Here is an 18,625-nt window from a genome sequence, read left to right on the forward strand (position 1 = left end):
ATTTTAGAATATATTATTCTAGACTACTTTCAATGCACATGTGTTTGTTTTTTTGAGACAGAATCTTGCTTTGTCACCCAGGCAGAGTAGAAGTGGCAGGATCTCGACTCACTGCAACCTCCACCTCCTGGGTTCAAGTGATTCTCATGCCTCAGTCTCCCGAGTAACTGGGATTACAGGTGTGGGCCACCATGCCTGGCTAATTTTTGTATTTTTAGCAGAGACAGGGTTTTACCATGTTGGCTAAGCTGGTCTTGAACTCCTAACTTCAAGTGATCTTCACACCTCCCAAAGTGATGGGATTAAAGGTGTGAGCCACCATACCTGGCTGTGTATGTGTATTTTTAAGAATGTAATAAAGTGTTTTATGAAATTGGGATCATACTCTACGTATTGTTTATAAGTTTTTTAAACATTTAGCAATGTCTTATATAATGCAAACATTTCCCTGTCTTTAAATATTCTGCTGCTGGTTTTTTGTACTTTGTGTTCCTTAGTATGGATTTTTTTTTTAACTAGTCACTTTGCTATTGTTGGACCCTTAGATTGTTCCTTTTTTATTGATAAATAATGCTATTATCCTCTTAATATTTAAATGTTTTACATATCCTTGAGTTATTTTCCATAAATTATTCGAAATAAAAACCTACATTAGTGGGCATGAGGATTTATAAGGATGGCTACAAAAATTGGCCAACAGAAAAGTTGCATTATGTTTTACCCATATATCAGAATAAGAAAACACCCATTTGTCTACTTTCACCAACAATTGATATTTTTTAAATGATATTTCTACATTATACAAAATTCAAAAAGTACAGTGACAGTCACACTTCTTCCTCTGTTGTCCAGCTGCCTAGTGCTCTTTCCTAGAATTACCTACTATGCCTTGTTCCTTAAGTATTCCTCCAGACATTCTGCACTTTTATTTTTTAAAAGCCCTTTACCAGTTTGATAGGTGCAAGTAGTATCTTGCTGTTTTGATCTTTGGTTATTAGTGAATGTGAACATGTTGGCAGTTTGTATTTCTTCTGTGATTTGCTTGTTCATACCCTTTGCCCATTTTAAAATTCAGATGTTCATTTTTTTTTCTGATTTTATGAGAATTCTTTACATATAAAGGATGTAAACTTCTGTGTTACAGTTTTCCCTCAGTTTCCTAAAAGATTTTTAGTTTACATTTCGGTGGGCATTTTTAATTTTCACAAAGGAAAATGCATATTTTTAATTTACTTATAGTTTTAATTTTACACTTATTTTTATCTATTTAAAATTGATTTTGGATTCTGATTTGAGATTTTTTTTGTGTGTGTGATAGAGTTGTTTTCCTATTCCCATATTCTGATCTAGCTCCATAGTGCCTGGCAACAGTCCTATGGAAAAGCTGGAATTAAATGTTTTCCAGATTGCCTTCCTTGAATTGGGCAATCAACTGTAGACTATGGGTGTTGGTGCCATCTAGTGTTGTAGATGGAAAATCAAGTCTGTGGAAATCTATAATTGACTATATGGAATAAATTCAGTTGGACAGAGAAATTAGCAAGCTGTAGCTAATGCTTTGCACAGATAACTTGAAAATTTTTATAGACAGTTTTGAATATTGACATCTTGTATCAAATCAAAGGCTTTAATAATGCTATTACAAACATTATGAAATGACCTTAAAGATTCCCCCCAAAACTGGATACTGAAATGAAGACATTAAAGTTTAAGAAGATCTGTTTAGAGCCTAGTGACTATTAATTTTTGAATTCAGAATTTAAAAATTCCTCCTTGAGGTTGGTCATGGTGGCTCATGCTTGTAATCCCAGTTCTTTGGGAGGCTGAGGTGGGCGGATCACAAGGTCAGGCGATCGGAACCATCTGGCCAACATGGTGAAACCATGCCTCTACTAAAAATACAAAAACTAGCTGGGCGTGGTGGTGCACGCCTGTAGTCCTAGCTACTCCGGAGGCTGAATCGAGATCACTTGAACTTGGTAGGCAGAAGTTACAGTGAGTTGAGATCTCGCCACTGCACTCCAGCCTGGCAACAGAGCGAGACTCCATCTCAAAAAAATAAATTAAAAAACGTGCTTCCTTCCGCAGCACACATGCTAAAATTGGAATGATAACAGAGAAGATTAGCATGGCTCCTTCACAAGGATGACACATAAAATTTATGAAATGTTTCATATTTTTATATAAAAAATTTAAAAATGCTTTGGGTGTTTAAGAATATTTGTATATTTATTTTAGATTATAATGTAAGAAGCACATTTTCATAAATAGTGTCACTTTCAATTTCTCTATGAATTTTAGTATTCATTTTTAGTAGCTTATGTTAAATTGTTTACAGACTTTAAAATCGTTGCTGTTTTGCTATTTGAACTTGTCCTGTCATTCGTTTTCTAGACTATAATCTTTTTCCAATTCTTAAGATTTAATTCAGTAGTTAATGTTGAAGTGCTGTAATTTTGTCCATAGGGGGCATTATATTACAGCGTATGATAGGGTTTTAAAAATTAACTCTTCTTCAGTAATGAAACATATTAGTTTCATACCTTTGTGTAGTTCAGAATAATTAAATTTGGAAATAAGTTTAAAACTGTGTAGCTATAATTGTTTCTTAATTCTTTATTTTTTAAATGCCTGTTTTCTGTGGCTGCAAAGTAGAAATTATTTTAGCTCCCAAGAGCAGTGTACATAAGCAGTCTCTAACTTCAAGAGTAGCATTTTCAATCCAAATCATTGCTTCTTTCCCACCTTCTTTCCCTTGCATCTCTAAATGTTGTAAAGAAAAGGAAGCAAAATGAAAACCTGAGTTTTTCTTGGGTGCAGAAGCAGAGGAAAGAAAGAAATGGAAAAGGAAGACTGTCTTAGAATAAGAGCTGGCAGGGGTGGACTTAACACCTTGCCTAGTGCTGCCTGTTCTAAAATCCAAAATATAACTCTACTGTCTGAAATTTCACCAGTTACATACAATCACCCCTACCCACCACGAGGAAAAAACAACCCCAAAAAATATACACAGAGTTTCTGAGGTCACACAAAAGATTTTTGTTTAGTAGGAATTGATTTATTCATATAATTTTCCTACTTAAGTGGTAAGTGTACTAAGGAAACTAGAGTTTTGATTTGAGATGTGAGAAGAGAAACAATGTAGGTAATTTTAGAGCATATTACCCTTTGGAAAGGCATTATCGATATGTGCTTGGGGAAATTTTCATCTTTGATTTTTTTTTTTTTTTTTTTGTCATGCCTGGAGAAGGGGATACTGGGGACATGGACATTGAGGAGTGGGAAATTGCCAAATACGAACTTTGAACAGTTTATTTCAAAAGTTCTGTGTAAAGCTGATTTTCGAGTTCAGGAAAAGGAGACTACTTTCCCCTTTCCCTATCTTCTCCCCTGCACACACACACAATATAAAACAGGGCTTAGAATTCATACAACATGTTTATTGACTTGCAATATAAATAAAGGAGTTTTCTGTGGCCTCTCCTTTGTGAGCCTTTCCTTTAAAGGGAAATGAGTTTCCTGTCTCAAATAATCAAAATGCTATTCTGCAAGTAGGGACATATGTGATCTACTTGGTTATGTAGTTGAAGGAAAACAAAATAAATGAGAAGTTTTTAACAGATGTATGCCCTTTATTTGACTTGTTAAGTTGGGGTTCAATGTGGAATAGGACCTCTAAACTATTTGTATGTAAATTTTTCTCAGCTGGAAAATAATAGAACTATGTAGTAAGGACAATAGTTGGTGTATGGGAGGGGGCAATTCTGTCTAGGAAGATTGGGTTATTGCCTAGAATTGAATGACTTAATATATGGGCTTCTTTCGATGTGCCTTACTGTTCTTGTTGCCTGTTAGTTTGATTGTTATTTTTAGCATACTGCTAAGTAAATAGCACTTACATAGTGCCTACTTTTTGTCAGGCAATGTCCTAAAAGCCTTTTATTTTTAGTAGAGATTATATGATTCTCACAATAAACATAGCCCGTCTGGGTTTACATCTTTAATAAATTTGTATCATATCAATTTTTCAGATGTAAGCACTTCTTTGCTTAGCTTACCAAACTTAAAATAAGTTTAGTTGAAAAACTTTATAAGAAAGAAGTGGGAAAAATGTCAGTTGATTTCCACAAGCTGGTTTTCCTTGTACACTTATAAAAAGACCATACAAATTGAAGAAGTAGGTATCACTAGGTAGGTTGAAATGTTTACTAAACTTCAGGGCTCCTGTTTTGACTTTTTAATCTGCCAACGATGCTATTAAGTATGTTTAATATTTAGATGAGTGAGTATGTTTTATTACACTTTTTAAAAATTGTTAAGCCAAATCAAGTCCACAGAAGATAGGAGTAGTTTTAAGTGCCGAGTAACTTGATCTCAATGAATCTTTTTTCTTCTATTAGTGAAATAATCTCTGACTTGAAAATAGTGTTTGGGTACTATAGTTGAGTACTTTATTCTAATGCTAATTATTTATTAGATTTTAGTTTTAAGGGACTTGATACTAGAAAATTAGTATTTTGTATTTACTAAATAGTTTGAGATTCTGAATGTTGTTGGAGAGGCCAGGCATTTTCAGGCCGTGGTATGACTTGACCGGGTTCTCAAATACCGCATTATGCAAGGGTTCAGTGAGTAAAGTTTAAAGTTAAATATTAACTCAAACTGAGAATACTGGGCCCTTTTAAAAATTCCTTTTCTTTATTTATGTTTGGAGTTAGAGAGGCAGATAGGGAAATAAATGTGTCGTTGGTATTCAAGCCACTTCCTTCCACCTCCCCTCATTTTTCTAATTTAAGTTCTTTCTATGTTTAACTCTTAAATTTTTTTTTTAATGTTTGTGGGTACATAGTAGGTGTATATATTAACCTCAAGCCACTTCTGATAGTAAGGATTTTGCAGTCCACAGTTGTATAGCAAGTTCCAGAAAATATTATCTCCTTTCATTGTAGCTATACAGTTTTAAGTATGTATTTTTGTACACAGGCTATATATAATATTTTTGCAAATTGCATTTTAAAATATTTTAGCTGATTTGTTACTGCCTTTTCTGCTTAGGCAGATATAAGCATCAGGTAAACTGATTGTTGAACATAAGTAGAGACGCTACACTGTAATGAAAATTAGTTTTATAAAGTTGAACAAAAATTTTAGAAATGCTATACATAGATTTGTTTTTATATTTTTCAGTAAAATTTTAGGCCAGGTTTGGTGGCTCATACCTGTAATCCCAGCACTTTGAGAGGCTGAGACAGGAGAATTGCTTGAGCCCAGGAGTTTGTGACCAGCTTGGGCAACACAGGGAGACCTCGTCTCTAAAAAAAAAATAAAAGTTTAAAAATAAAAAATAAATTAACTGGGCATGGTGGCACATGCCTGTGGTGACTGAGGTGGGAGGATTGCTTGAGGCTGGGAGGTAAAGGTTGCCACATGAGCCATGATTGCACCACTGCACTCCAGCCTCAGCGGCAGAGTGAGACCCTGTGTCAGAAAAATAAAATTATAGTTTGCTCTTATGTCATTTTCCCATGGCAAATGATATCATTAGCACATGAATATCTCCCAAGCCAAGAATCTATTAATAGAAAGTCTCTGTAGTGATGTCTAATAAATATTTATTGAAAGGTTGAGTTGGAGCAGGTAATGATTGAGAGTTAGTATATATTTGTAAGTCTCTGGATTTCCATAATTGTAAAAGGGGAAAAAAGAGATTAGAAAGGTTAAGTTGCTAAAATTAATGTCTGTTTTCTGTTCCAGTAATATGCTCAATAAACATTAGTAATTTTATTTTCCGCCTATCCATTTATAAGGTGCAAAATGCTGAATGTTTTTCATCTTAATAAACTTAGGAGAAATTAAGGAGACATTCATCATTTCACAAGCTTGAAATTTAGGGTATTACCGTTTGATCAGTCAGTTTTTATCTTATCAGGTAACCATTAATTTTAGAGTTTTAAATGAAACTGAAAACCAGCAGCATAATTCGTCCATCTGTTAAAAAACGAAAGAAAAAAAAGAAAACTGCATATGGCTTTAAGTGCATTTCAAAACATTCAGTGGTTGGTTCTGTTATAAGAGCAACCCTCATTCCCTTTCTTTTGGTAGCCTGCCCTCCCCTTCAAATGCAGCTCCATTTGGTAGCAGCAACAAGGCAAATGCCTAGAATGATCAACAGATAGAAGGAAAGCATTAAATGCTGGAGTATTAGTAGCCTAGTTACAGATTGCACTGCGTCAGACTGCTCCACACCCAGAAGACATCAGGTGACTTCAGTCCTGCTGCAGTTGTGCAGCAGAGGAGACTGCAGACTTCGGTTGAGGAAACGGGTATTTCATGTCTCAGGGAATAGATCTGTGCTGTTACAGCTTTTCTGTTGGTATGCATAATTAATAATTGGAGCTGCAAGGCACTGATTGTGACAAGAGATGGACGGTCAGAAGAAAAATTGGAAGGACAAGGGTATATGTGCTTTTTAACCTCTTATTTCTTCAGTTTTTGTATGTGACCACTAATGTATTTCTGTGAATAAACTTTGCAATGTAGATATTTTGGATTGAAAGTGAAACCTATGAAGAGTTTAAGGCTAAAGGATTGAAACAGCTATCTTGTGTGTTTTTACATTTGGTTGTATACCTGAAAATGTCATGCTGTTCTGTTTCATTGGCGTTTGGTTTAGTCTTTTCAGTCCTGTTTAGGTTCTGTTCTCTAATCTTGCACATTGTAAACAATATAGATCTAACAGATTTCATTTGTTTGTCACTTTGATGTGGTAAATGTGCATTGCCCTGTTTTTGTATTTCATAGTGACATATTTTCCGCGACTATTTTAAAAAACCTTACTTGGTGTAGTTGAAATTCTATATAAAGGTTTGTAGGTAGCAAGTTACTGCGTTTGCAGTAAGCCTCTTTTCTTTGAAAATCTGATTTGAACCTTTAAAATTATTACCAACTTTCTTTTAATCACATATATGCATCTTGAAATCATTCAGATTACACACAGTATAATTACACCGTAATTTTAAATGCATGTCTATATTAAGTCACTAACCTTTGTCCTTGTAATAACCAATCAGTGATTTTGATCCCTTTTCCTCCCCCATGAAAGCCCAGATCCTTTCAAATCTCGGTGGATCATTGTGTAAGAATTTAAGCCTGTAAATGGTAGAATGTTGACTAGAATAATAATATTTTATTATGTAGATGGTGAAAGCTACCTTTTTTTTAAAGAAGGTGGTAGGCTATATAGCTGACCACTTAAATTACCTTAAAATTATTAAAGCTATTTTTAAGTAGCCCAAATAGACATTCTATATAAGCATTTTTTTTTCCTGGCTACATTCAAGTTTTATAATTAAAAAAAAAAAAAAAAATTCCTTCCTTCAAGCAGGATTGGCAACAATAGTTCTAAAAACAGTATGTAGAGCTAATTGGAGTAATTTTTACAATATCCTTTAAAAATTTTTTTCAATAAAGACATGGGGGAAAAGGTGAATTTAAAATTGAGATCATATTGAGACATTGGTCAGATTTTTATGGTTGCAACTTAAAAAAGAATAGAAAACAGTACAGCTTTGGATTTTTGTCTTTAGGATTTCTATACATGTGAGCTTAAAGAGAAGGTTTTGTATGTCTTCATCCTGCTAGCTGTTATCATTACAGATTGATGGATTGATACATGGTAGCTTTTGCTAAGTGAAAATGATACCAGTGATAATACAATAAATAGAGGCCTTAAAAGTAGGTGAAAAGTCGTATCAGGGTTCATTCGGCAACTATTAAGGCTCTTTATTAATAACTTAAGTGTTAGACCATTAAATAATATCTTAAGTTTTTTATTTGTTGAAGTAATCTAAGGGTATTGTGAGACAGGAGAAATTAAGATCCAATGTAGTTCATAGTTTTCCAGAGATTTTTTGATTATTTTTAGGCACCAAATGTAAAACTGAATTTACTCCTGGATATCTCTGGGGAGCCTCACTTTGTAAGCGAAATTACCTAATATTTTTTAGTACTTGTCTGGCTGTTTTGGTCAGTAAGACTAACTTTGCCTGTTTTTCTGATTCAATGGTAAAATTATATTTTAATGTTACAGAGTAGTAGTTAAGATTGCAGAGTAAGGTTTAAATTGGAAATCACTGAGCAGTTGGAAGCTACATGGAATGAGTTTTTCCTCATTAAAAAAAAAAAAAGTTTGGCAGCAGAGAAGGAGCCTAATCTAGGATATAGGTAAATTTTGAAAATACACTTAAGCATTTTTCTACTGCATTCTCCCCCTGACCACCAGTATAGTATAGTGACAGATGTGAGAGGTGAGAGATGCTCTGGTTTCAGTGTTCTTTAAAAGGTTGTGTGTGTGTGTGTGTGTGTGTGTGTGTGTGTGTGCTGATTAGTATTTAAGATATTTGATCTTTCAGGCTAAAAACAATAATTTGCATTCTTTCATATATTCTTCATATTTTCTGTTGTTTCTTGTGACAAATGACCTTTATATAGTATTGATAATTGGGGTTTTATGGAGAATTTTGATTAAGGTAGTCAAAAGATTTTTTAGAGCTTAAAATAGGAAGGAATGGGTAGGCCTGGGGCTTTGGGTGGGGTAGGAGAGTGATGTAACCACAAAAAAGGTATAATTGAGACAGTAAATAACTTTCAGGATATAACAGAATATTTAGGATGGGAGTTGAAATATCAGATTGGTGTGGTCAAAGAATGTAGAAAATCTAGATGATCTGAATTAGGTTTCCTCATACTTCTGTAGATGAGAATCATCTAGTGCTCCTAAAAAATGCAGGTTCTCCTGAACTATCAAATCAAATTTTATAGGGCCTGGCAATCAATATGTTAAGCATCCTGGTGTAGTTCATGTTGTTGGGCAAATTTGCGACATGGTGATGTAAGGTTTAAGTCTTGGTTCTGGTATTTTTTTGATTTTGGCTAGAATAAGAAACTTACCCTTTCTGGTCTTCATTTCCTTGTTTGCATGATGTCCAGGGTTCAGTTGAGAGGTTCTCTGATTTTATGGCAAGATACCTTGGGCCAGACCACAGAAGACATTGAGTTTTGGATTTAATCGTAAAATAAAAAGGCTTTGGAAGTTTTAAAATAGGGAATGGTGCATGATAGCAGTTTTGAAAGATTCATTTGGGTGCTGCATTAAGATCAACTGGGGAGAATAACTTATAGGCACACCAGTTAGGATGACTGTAGCTGTGCCCAGATTTAAAGCAGATAGGCTTGAGTTTCACCTGAAATAGGAAGGAAAAGGAAGTGGCAGATTTGAGAAATTCAAGGAAGGAATACTTGACATTTGGTATAGATTTGTATGACAAGGATGAGGTGGAAAGACTCAAGAGACAACATAAAGTTTGAATTAGAGTGAACCATTGGCAGTGATAGTCCTTTAGTATTAGTAGAAATAGAGCTAAAATAGAAAAGATGCCAAGTTGGGTTTCAGACACTTTCAAGTGATGATAGAGCATCCAGAAAGCTCAGAGAAATGACAGGTTTACTGATAAAGAACTGGCAAATGCAGAGTGAGGCAGGTGAATACTGTGTGAGGAGATTTGCACTGAAAGAACTGACAATTAAGGAAGGAAAGCCTAAAAACCTAAGTTAGGGAGATCTGCGGCATCAGGAAAGATGAGGTTATATAGAGCAGTACAAGAAGCAGGATAGTGTAGTTTCACTGATACTAAACGGGGAAAGAATTTTAAAGAAGGAATGGGCAATTATACTATAGAGAAGCTGGTTAATATGAGTGAGAAATGGATGTGAATCTTGTTAAATTTTAAAAGTAGGTGCAACACTTTTTTTTATTGCTACGGTACTCTGGATTTGTCAGTTAATGTGCCAGAGATGACCCTTGAGAGGAATTTCTATAAGATAGGGAAAGAAATGTTTCTAGCATTAAAACTCAATTTAATTATATCTCAAGAAAAACTAGCTTTGGACCATTTCTACAGCATACTTTCGAGCAGAGATTCTTTTAGGGCTCCCTGATCTTTACTTGGATAAGCTACTTGACATTTTTTGAAAGCCTTGAGTATAGCTCATACTGACATTTTGGTAGAGAAGAGCAGGGCTCTTGGTGTTTGAAATGCTTTACTTCTTGGGAAGGCCAAAAAATGCCCAACAAAGGAACTTTGGCATTAACCTATTACGGGGTCTACTGATTGGAAGAAGGACTCTCCTTTTAGTTCTAAACTTTGTTAAAACTGAATGTTTAGGCATTATAATTAAATACATTGTCTAGATCTTAGGTTAGTGCAGCACTACGTATGTATGTGTTACAGAGAATTTAGAAGGTAAGTAGAAGAATAAAACATCAAATAGAGAATGGTTTTGGGGCATCTTTTTAACAGGGTGTGTGTGTTGGGAGGGTTATGTGGTATATTTATTCTGTAGTCTTTTTCCTCCATTAAGTGGGGAAATATCTTTTTATTTTTTAAATACGCTACATTATTTTAATGACTACAGTCTTTTGGTTCCATCTAGTTAAATCGAGTTACTGGGAACGTTTTGCAAGTACAGATTGAACATCCCTAATCTGAAAATCTAAAAGCCAAACTGCTCCAAAGCCGGAAACTTTTTGAGCACTGATGTGATATGCCACAAGTCGAAAATTCCACACATAAATACTTAACACAAGCTTTGTTTCATGCACATACTTATATAAAATATTGCATAAAATTCCTTTCAGGCTATGGATATAATGTGTAGACGAAACGTAATGAATTTCACATTTAGACTTGGGCCTCAGCAACAAGATACCTCATTATGTATATGCAAGTATTCCAAAATATTTCCAAATATTCTAACATATTCTAGTTCCAAGTATTACAGGAATATTCAACCTGCAAAAACAATGCCAAAATGATTATAACAGAATATAAGTCTTTGTTTCCATTCATGATTATTTCCAAATTTCTGGGTTATGGTATTTAGTCTTTGGGTGCCTGTTACCAAACTGTTCTCCAGAAAGATTGTACAAATTGCTACTTTCATCAATGAATGCAAGTGTGTATCATGGATCTGTGGCTGAGGTTAAATTGTATGTATTCTTTTCTTAATAATTTTCTAAGATAGCTGTTTTGTCAGTGTTAACTCATTAAATTACTTGATAAGAACCAGCTTTGTAAAAATGTGTAAGGAGTGTGAGCAATGGTAGAAATAGTCTCTCTAGAGGCTGGGCGCGGTGGCTCAAGCCTGTAATCCCAGCACTTTGGGAGGCCGTGGCGGGTGGATCACGAGGTCGAAAATCGAGACCATCCTGGTCAACATGGTGAAACCCCGTCTCTACTAAAAATACAAAAAAACTAGCTGGGCGTGGTGGTGCGTGCCTGTAATCCCAGCTACTTAGGAGGCTGAGGCAGGAGAATTGCCTGAGCCCAGGAGGCGGAGGTTGCGGTGAGCCGAGATCGCGCCATTGCACTCCAGCCTGGGTAACAAGAGTGAAACTCCGTCTCAAAAAAAAAAAAAAAAAAAAAAAAAAAGAAAGAAATAGTCTCTCTATTTTATTTACCCAAGTCTGTGTACTCCTAATCCTTACCAGGACTCCTAACTGGTCTTTCCACTAAATTATATGTGTCATAGCCAAATTAAAATTACTCTTCCATAGTACAGCTCTAATCATGGCACTTAAGGGGTTTTCCTTTACTTACTTTTCAAATGAAGTTTATACTGTCTACCCTGGATGTTTAAAAGGCATTCCATGGACTAGTCCCAACCTTTACAATTTCATCTTTCACTACTCCTTGTCTCCAGCCACATTGAAGGACTTGTTCCCTCTAAACATGCCTGTTCTTTGCCTTTGCTTGTGTTTTTCTCTCCACCTTGAATACCCTTTCTTCCCATTTCATTTTGCCCAAGTAGTCCTTATCAAAGGCCCGGTTCTCCTGAGGTGTTCACTAAACCTCCTTCGGGAGGTCGTTCAGTGTTCCTCACTCCCATCTCTGGGTTTTCATTTTGTATTTTTTTTTTTCCCTAAGTGGGGCATAGGGGGTCTCATTTTGTGTTTTCTGTTACAATTATTTATACAAACATATCTTGGCTCTTTTTCCAGCCTCCAAATTTTTTTTGAAGGCTGAAAACAGTGATGGCTTCATCACTAGGTCTTCTGATTGACTCGGTGCAGCTTCTCAATGAAGGGAAAGCCTGAGAGCTCCATTGTTCAGCCAGGTTTACTTCTGGCCTTAAATCCACATAAATTTTTGGAAAATTTTAAAATGTGTTTTCAAGTGGGATAAATTAGAAAAATGATTCCCCACCTCTTCCCTTCTTAAAGGAACAATTAACTTAAGGAACTTCCGTAAATTCAAGATTTTTAGAGTATTTCTGCTCCTATTAATCATTTATTCCAACTTTCTTATTTTACTGATAAGGAAACCAAGAACATGAGAGTTTAGATATTGGTCAGGACCATGCCACAGGTCCATGGTGTCGTGAAGCCTTTGTTTTTATTTTGTTAATTTATACTTCCACTTGAGTAACCAAAGATTGAGAAGTATAAAAGCTAAAATGGCCCATGCTTTGATATGTTATTTTTGCATAGTCTAGTTGTGGCATATTATTGAGTGTCATACTTCTTTCGTATTGTTCTCACTGCAGTAAAAAAGGCAGGTAGTTGTCCGTCACACTAATCATGGAAGAAGATAGGTATGTAGTGATTTAGTACATGTATTGTTAAAAGATTAAACCTAGTGGGAATTTCCTGGGCCAGGAGAATAATTTCTTTTCATCCTTCAAGGATGGGATCCCATGCTTGGATGTAGGCAGAATGTCTAGGCAGTGAATAGAATTCTAAAATTTTTTCTCTGGGTGTCCCCTAAGTTCCCTTTTTATGTACAGCTATCTCAATACCTGCCAGAGATAATATCCAGCCCTCTACCCTGTGTCCCCCTATACCGTGGATACCAAGATCCACACATGCCCACGCCCCTTATATAAAATGGTGCAGTATTTTCGTATAACCTATGCACATCTTGTTGCATGCTTGAAATCATCTCTGAGTTACTTTTTACAGTGTAGATAGTTGTTACATTGTTTAGGGAATAATGACAAGAAAAACGTCAGTACTTGTTTAGTACAGATGCAGCCATCATAGGCCTAACTACTTTTTTTCCATCCACAGTTAGTTGAATCTGCAGATGTGGAACCCGCAGATGGAGAGAGAGGGCTGACTGTATTCCCTTCGTCCCATCTCTTGCTAAGATTTGGGCTAAAGGATGATGTCTAATTTAGGCAGTACTTTTCCTTGCATCCTTGGAGCAGTGTTCCAACACCACATTTATATTTATTTCTCTGCTCTATTATGAATAAGGCTGACATTTGTGTGTGCGCGTGTGTGTATGCACGTGTGTGTATTTAATCTGCTTCATGGCTTTCAAGTTTTTTTTGAGCTGCCTAATAGGCATTTGATGTATTATGGACACTAAAATATTATTGTGTTGTCTTTCTTCAAATACTATATCACTATTGTATTTATTCTATATAACATTTATTTAAGAAGCTCAAAGCAATTTAAAAATAAAAATTATCAAATATTAATCATAATATTCAAAGTCCATCATTAAGAATTAGGCATTGAAGTGGATTTTGAAATTTCTACTCACTCACTACAGACTTACTAAAATTCTGTTTTTTTCATAGAATGTTTGGAATTACAACTTTCTTGTTATATACTCTTGTTTATTGTCTTTCACCTAAATCTAAAATAGTTTTGAATAGATTATTCTATTCATGCTATGAGTACCTTGTTTCATTGTACTGTTCATTGATTCAGTGAACATTTCTATTGTGTACACAATAGGTGTATAAGGTTATGGAAGAATAAATATAACTGATTTACTTATTAATGAAGTCCATTCTGTTTTAAACTAATAATTTGCTTTGAGTTCCCCTCCTTCCCCAACTCCAGTATATTAAGTTCAAGTTTCTAGAGTTATGACACAGTATGGTTTTCCATTTAGTTTTTGTTAGTAGAAAATAGGATTCTGAGCAGTAATTTCCTGTTTCTAAGACTTAGTGCCTGCTGATTTTAAGCTCAGATGCTAACAAGAAGGCAAATTATACATTGAACAAGTTTATTTTTTAATTTTAAGTTTCTGTTTATATAGGTTTTGATCAGTTCTAGCAATTTACAATAATAACTGCATGCTTATCAAAATTTATTAAAGTCCAGGTGCGGTGGCTCACGCCTGTAATCCCAGCACTTTGGGAGGCTGAGGTGGGCGGATCTCCTGAGCTCAGAAATTCGAGGCCACCCTAGGCAACATGGTGAAACCCCGTCTTCAGTAAAATGCAAAGAATTAGCCGGGTTTGGTGGCACATAGGTGTAGTCCCAGCTGCTCAGAAGGCTGAGGCATAAGAATTGCTTGATCCCCCGAGACAGAGGTTGCAGTGAGCCTAGATCACGCCACTGCACTCCAGCTTGGGCTGCAGAGTGAGACTCTTGTCTCAAAAAAAAAGAAAAGAAAAATGTGTGTGTATATGATAATCAGAAATACAGACTTGTCATAGGAAAAGTTCTCATTTTAACATTCTTTACAATTGAAAATTGTTAAAGTGAGTACAAGTAGGGAGAGTCATGTATATCCAACATACTTAAAGAGAAGATATGTATTTAGCTTTACCTTAGAGAAAATGAAATTAAATATAGGATTATTCTATAAAGAGGAAATTATCATGGTTTAGAAAAACTAGGAGTGAGAATTTAGAACTTTTCTGCCATTTTTTATTTGTTTTCTCTTAGTAAAGTTGGAAATAGGGTGTGGGATTGAGGGAAATACTGAAACCACATGAACTAATGAAGTAAGCTGGTGAATTTAATTAATTTATAAATGAAGCACGTGTGGTGTTGTTGAATTTCTCTTAGAGGAATTCGTATTATCCTTAGAATACAGTAAACAGCCATAGGTAGTTTTTTATGTTCCTGCAGCATATTAAGCCATTTTCTACTTGAAATACAGGAAAAAAGAACATTGACTGGGCCTCATAGCTCATGCCTATAATTTCAGCACTTTGGGAGGCCAAGGTGGGAGGATCACTTGAGCCTGGGAGTTCGACACTAGCCTGGGCAATATCGGGAGGCCCTGTCACTACAAAATTAAAAAAAAAATTAACTTGGTGTGGTGGTACACACCTATGAACCCAGCTACTCTGGAGGCTAAGGCGGCAGGATTGCTTGAGCCCAGAAGGTTGAGGCTACAGTTAGCTATGATGGCGCCACTGTGCTACAGCCTGGGTGACAGAGGGAGACCCTGCCTTAAAAAAAAAAAAAGGTTTGATTGACTTTTTCTGGAACATAAAAACCAATAACTATGAAACTAAGTTTATTTTAGTTCATTTTTAACATAATTTAGTTTACAATTGCAGCTGTGCATAAGGGTTTGGAATAAATAGAGGGTGAATCAGGTATTTGGAATTTCAGTGAGTGTAATTTTTGCCACAAAATTGTATAGCAGCACAAAATGACTTCTTTAGCTTTATCGTTGAATTTCACAGTGGATAAAATTAGCCAAAGCACTGTAATGTTATTGAATATTGAAGTAAGACAGGAAAGATTTAGGGGAAGAGACAGGACCTGAAATTTTTCATGTATCGTTTAAAACCTCTGTTTAAAGGAAGAGGAGATAGCCAACAGCGATGGTGGTTTGCCAGGTATTTGGTTGAGTTGCTTTTGTAGCAATAACAGGTACTCATCAGCCTGAGACTTGCTAATTGAAACCTCTTTAGACATACTTTCAGAGAAAGTTGAATTCACCTTTTTTAAAAAATCAGGGCTTAGCTAAGCATTACATTTAATATTTGATTGCCTTACTTGACCTTATGTCTTGAGCTTTAGTACCTTTATTTAGTGTGTTCAGTTCACCAAGCATTTCCGTTCGTGAAATTTTCATTCAGCCTTAAATAATTTGTTAGGTGGGTATTATTTTTCTAATTTTACATACAGGGAAACAGAGATTACATTATCGTCTCAGATCATGTTGATACGAACCTGAAGGAAGAAACAGGACTCAAGGTCCTCTTAATCTCTTTGTGAAAAGATCTAAACTCTACACAGATACTTTTTCTGGACCTTTGCCTGTCATTTATTTGACAGGTGAATGCTTACTATGTTGAGATAAAAGCTTACTTCTGTGTAGTACTTAATGATCAATTCTGAATTCTAATTACTTTTCCTGGCAGTTGGGAAGCATTTGATTAAGGATTGTGATTCCTAATAAATATATAAATACTTATTGTAAACATTGTTTGTACAAAACAACTAAAATTTTAATACCATTCTAATATATATTTATTTATTTCCTGTTTAACTGCCATTCTCATTCCTCACCTGGTGTTATTAAAGAGAACTTAATACTTGCTTTTGCTTCAAAAGTAGGTGTTTTTCTGCCAGCCATTCCCTGTCCTAGTATTTTTAGGAACAGCCAGTTCAACTCTCCCCCACCCCTCCCCCAAGACAAAAGCCTTTAAAATTGAAACCTGACTTCAGGCTATTCAAAGAACATAAGAATTTGATTTGAGGCAAAATGTAATTGGATGACTTCTGCATGTAAGGCATGCAATGCAGGCTGACACTATTTTTAGCTATGGCAGATGACAGTTTGTGATTACCAAATGTAGGCAACTCCTCTTACTGTGCATTGAGCCAGAAGTTTTTATTTTAAAGAAAAGATTTAAGTGTACTGAGTTATTTTGAATTAGCATTTTAGTTTGATAAAGATGCCGTTACACGAAACACAATCAATGATTTTTTACGTTCTTATATTGGAAACAAAAGTTGGCAAGGACTGCAGGACAGAAATTACTTTTTTCTAAATTACAAGGGTTTGTTAAAATTGATGAGCATTATTTCTAGTAATCCATAAGCATTCCCCAAAGTTATAAATGGAGAAGTACTGATAAATTCATTTCAGATCTTTGAAAGTATATTTAATGAGCATATTATATGACTAAGGTTTAGGGCACAGTATAGGGTTACCTTGCATGATTAACACTTTATTCTGCAGAGTAGAAGGAGACTTGAGGAACCAAGAAAAGTTAAACTTTACTTGTATAAGTTTTGTTTTTTCAAAAATAAGGAAACACTAAAGTGATTATAGAGGAATCCAACAACATTTTAACATTTTGGTGATCCTGTAGTTCTTATTGAAAGGTGTCCTTCGTGCACACGAATGTTCATTGCAGCACTGTTTACAATAGCAAAGACCTGGAACCTACCCAAATGCCCATCAATGATAGACCGGATAGGGTAAATGTGGTACATATACACCATGGAATATTACGCAGCCATCAAAAACGATGAGTTTGTGTCCTTTGTAGTGACATGGATGAACCTGGAAACCACCATTCTCAGCAAACTGACACAAGAGCAGAAAATCAAACACCGCATGTTCTCACTCATAGGCGGGTGTTGAACAATGAGAACACATGGACACGGAGGGGAGCACTACACACTGGGGTCCATTGTGGGGAAATGGGGGAGGGACGGGGGTGTGGGGAGGTGGGAAGAGATAGCATGGGGAGAAATGACAGATACAGGTGAGGGGAAGGAAAGCAGCAAACCACACTGCCATGTGTGTACCTATGCAACAATATTGCATGTTCTTCACATGTACCTCAAAACCTAAAATGCAATTAAAAAAAAAAAAGTAGAAGTTAACAGCAATCTTCCTGGGAAAAAAAAAAAAAAAGAAAAGAAAAAGAAAGGTGTCCTTTATTTTAATTTGAAGATTAATTTAAATGTTTTTGTCATAAAAATAACCTGACCGCTATTCAGACAATGCAGCAAGCGTTGATGATGTAGGTAATGGGAACATAAAGATGAAAGGTACTTAGCAGTTTTCTAAGGTCTTGTAAAGGAAGACAAGTCTGCAAAACAGTGTTTGCTTTTTCATAAATTTAACTGAAAGCATTATTTGTTATTTAATAAATATAGACATCTGAAAATAGTGTAATTAAATGTTAAGTCCAAAGCATAGAAACACTTTTTTGACTAAATCAATTAGAATTAGTAACCTGTCATAAGGTATACATTCATTCTAATCAGTCAACAATAATATTGAAAGTTTAGTTGTTTTTGGCTTTCTGCTCAGCTGTGGGAATAAACTTAGTAAGACATACATGTTCTTTTATGCAGTTTATAACCTAGTAAAGAAATATGTTAAAATGACTACTTTTTTGAGACGGAGTTTCGCTCTTGTTACCCAGGCTGGAGTGCAATGACGCGATCTCGGCTCACCGCAACCTCCGCCTCCTGGATTCAGGCAGTTCTCCTGCCTCAGCCTCCTGAGTAGCTGGGATTACAGGCACGTGCCGCCATGCCCAGCTAATTTTTTGTATTTTTAGTAGAGACAGGGTTTCACCATGTTGACCAGGATGGTCTCGATCTCTCGACCTCGTGATCCACCCGCCTTGGCCTCCCAAAGTGCTGGGATTACAGGCTTGAGCCACCGCGCCTGGCCTAAAATGACTACTTTTTTAAAGTTTTTAATCTATTTCCAGGACGTTTTCTTTGCCCCCTCCCCAAGAAGCCCCCCATACCCTTTAGCAGTCACTCCGCTTCCCTTTTCCCCAGCCCCTGACAACCACTTACCTCTTTTCTGTCTCTACAGAATTCATAACTTGC

General features: G+C 35.7%; 1 protein-coding gene and 1 non-coding gene across 5 annotated transcripts in view; both read left to right on the plus strand.

Moving 5' to 3' along the window:
• The window catches only part of RTN4 (reticulon 4), a 78,628-nt gene that overhangs the window by 34,450 nt on the left and 25,553 nt on the right, over positions 1–18,625 (plus strand). Inside the window, exon 1 of one of the 4 annotated variants that reach the window (XM_010333597.3) lies at positions 6,125–6,456. The exons of the other annotated variants lie outside the window; for them this stretch is intronic. Coding sequence (XP_010331899.1) covers positions 6,423–6,456 — 34 coding nt within the window. The 5' untranslated portion in view covers positions 6,125–6,422. Of the gene's footprint in view, positions 1–6,124; positions 6,457–18,625 lie in introns of those variants that run through there. 4 annotated transcript variants of the gene reach the window in all.
• LOC120362015 (U6 spliceosomal RNA) lies at positions 2,073–2,181 on the plus strand. Its single transcript, XR_005578024.1, has one exon. It is a non-coding gene; the product is annotated as a U6 spliceosomal RNA (small nuclear RNA).

This window comes from Saimiri boliviensis, chromosome 1, assembly GCF_048565385.1.
Source record: "Saimiri boliviensis isolate mSaiBol1 chromosome 1, mSaiBol1.pri, whole genome shotgun sequence".
In the NCBI taxonomy this organism is placed as follows: Eukaryota; Metazoa; Chordata; class Mammalia; order Primates; family Cebidae; genus Saimiri; species Saimiri boliviensis.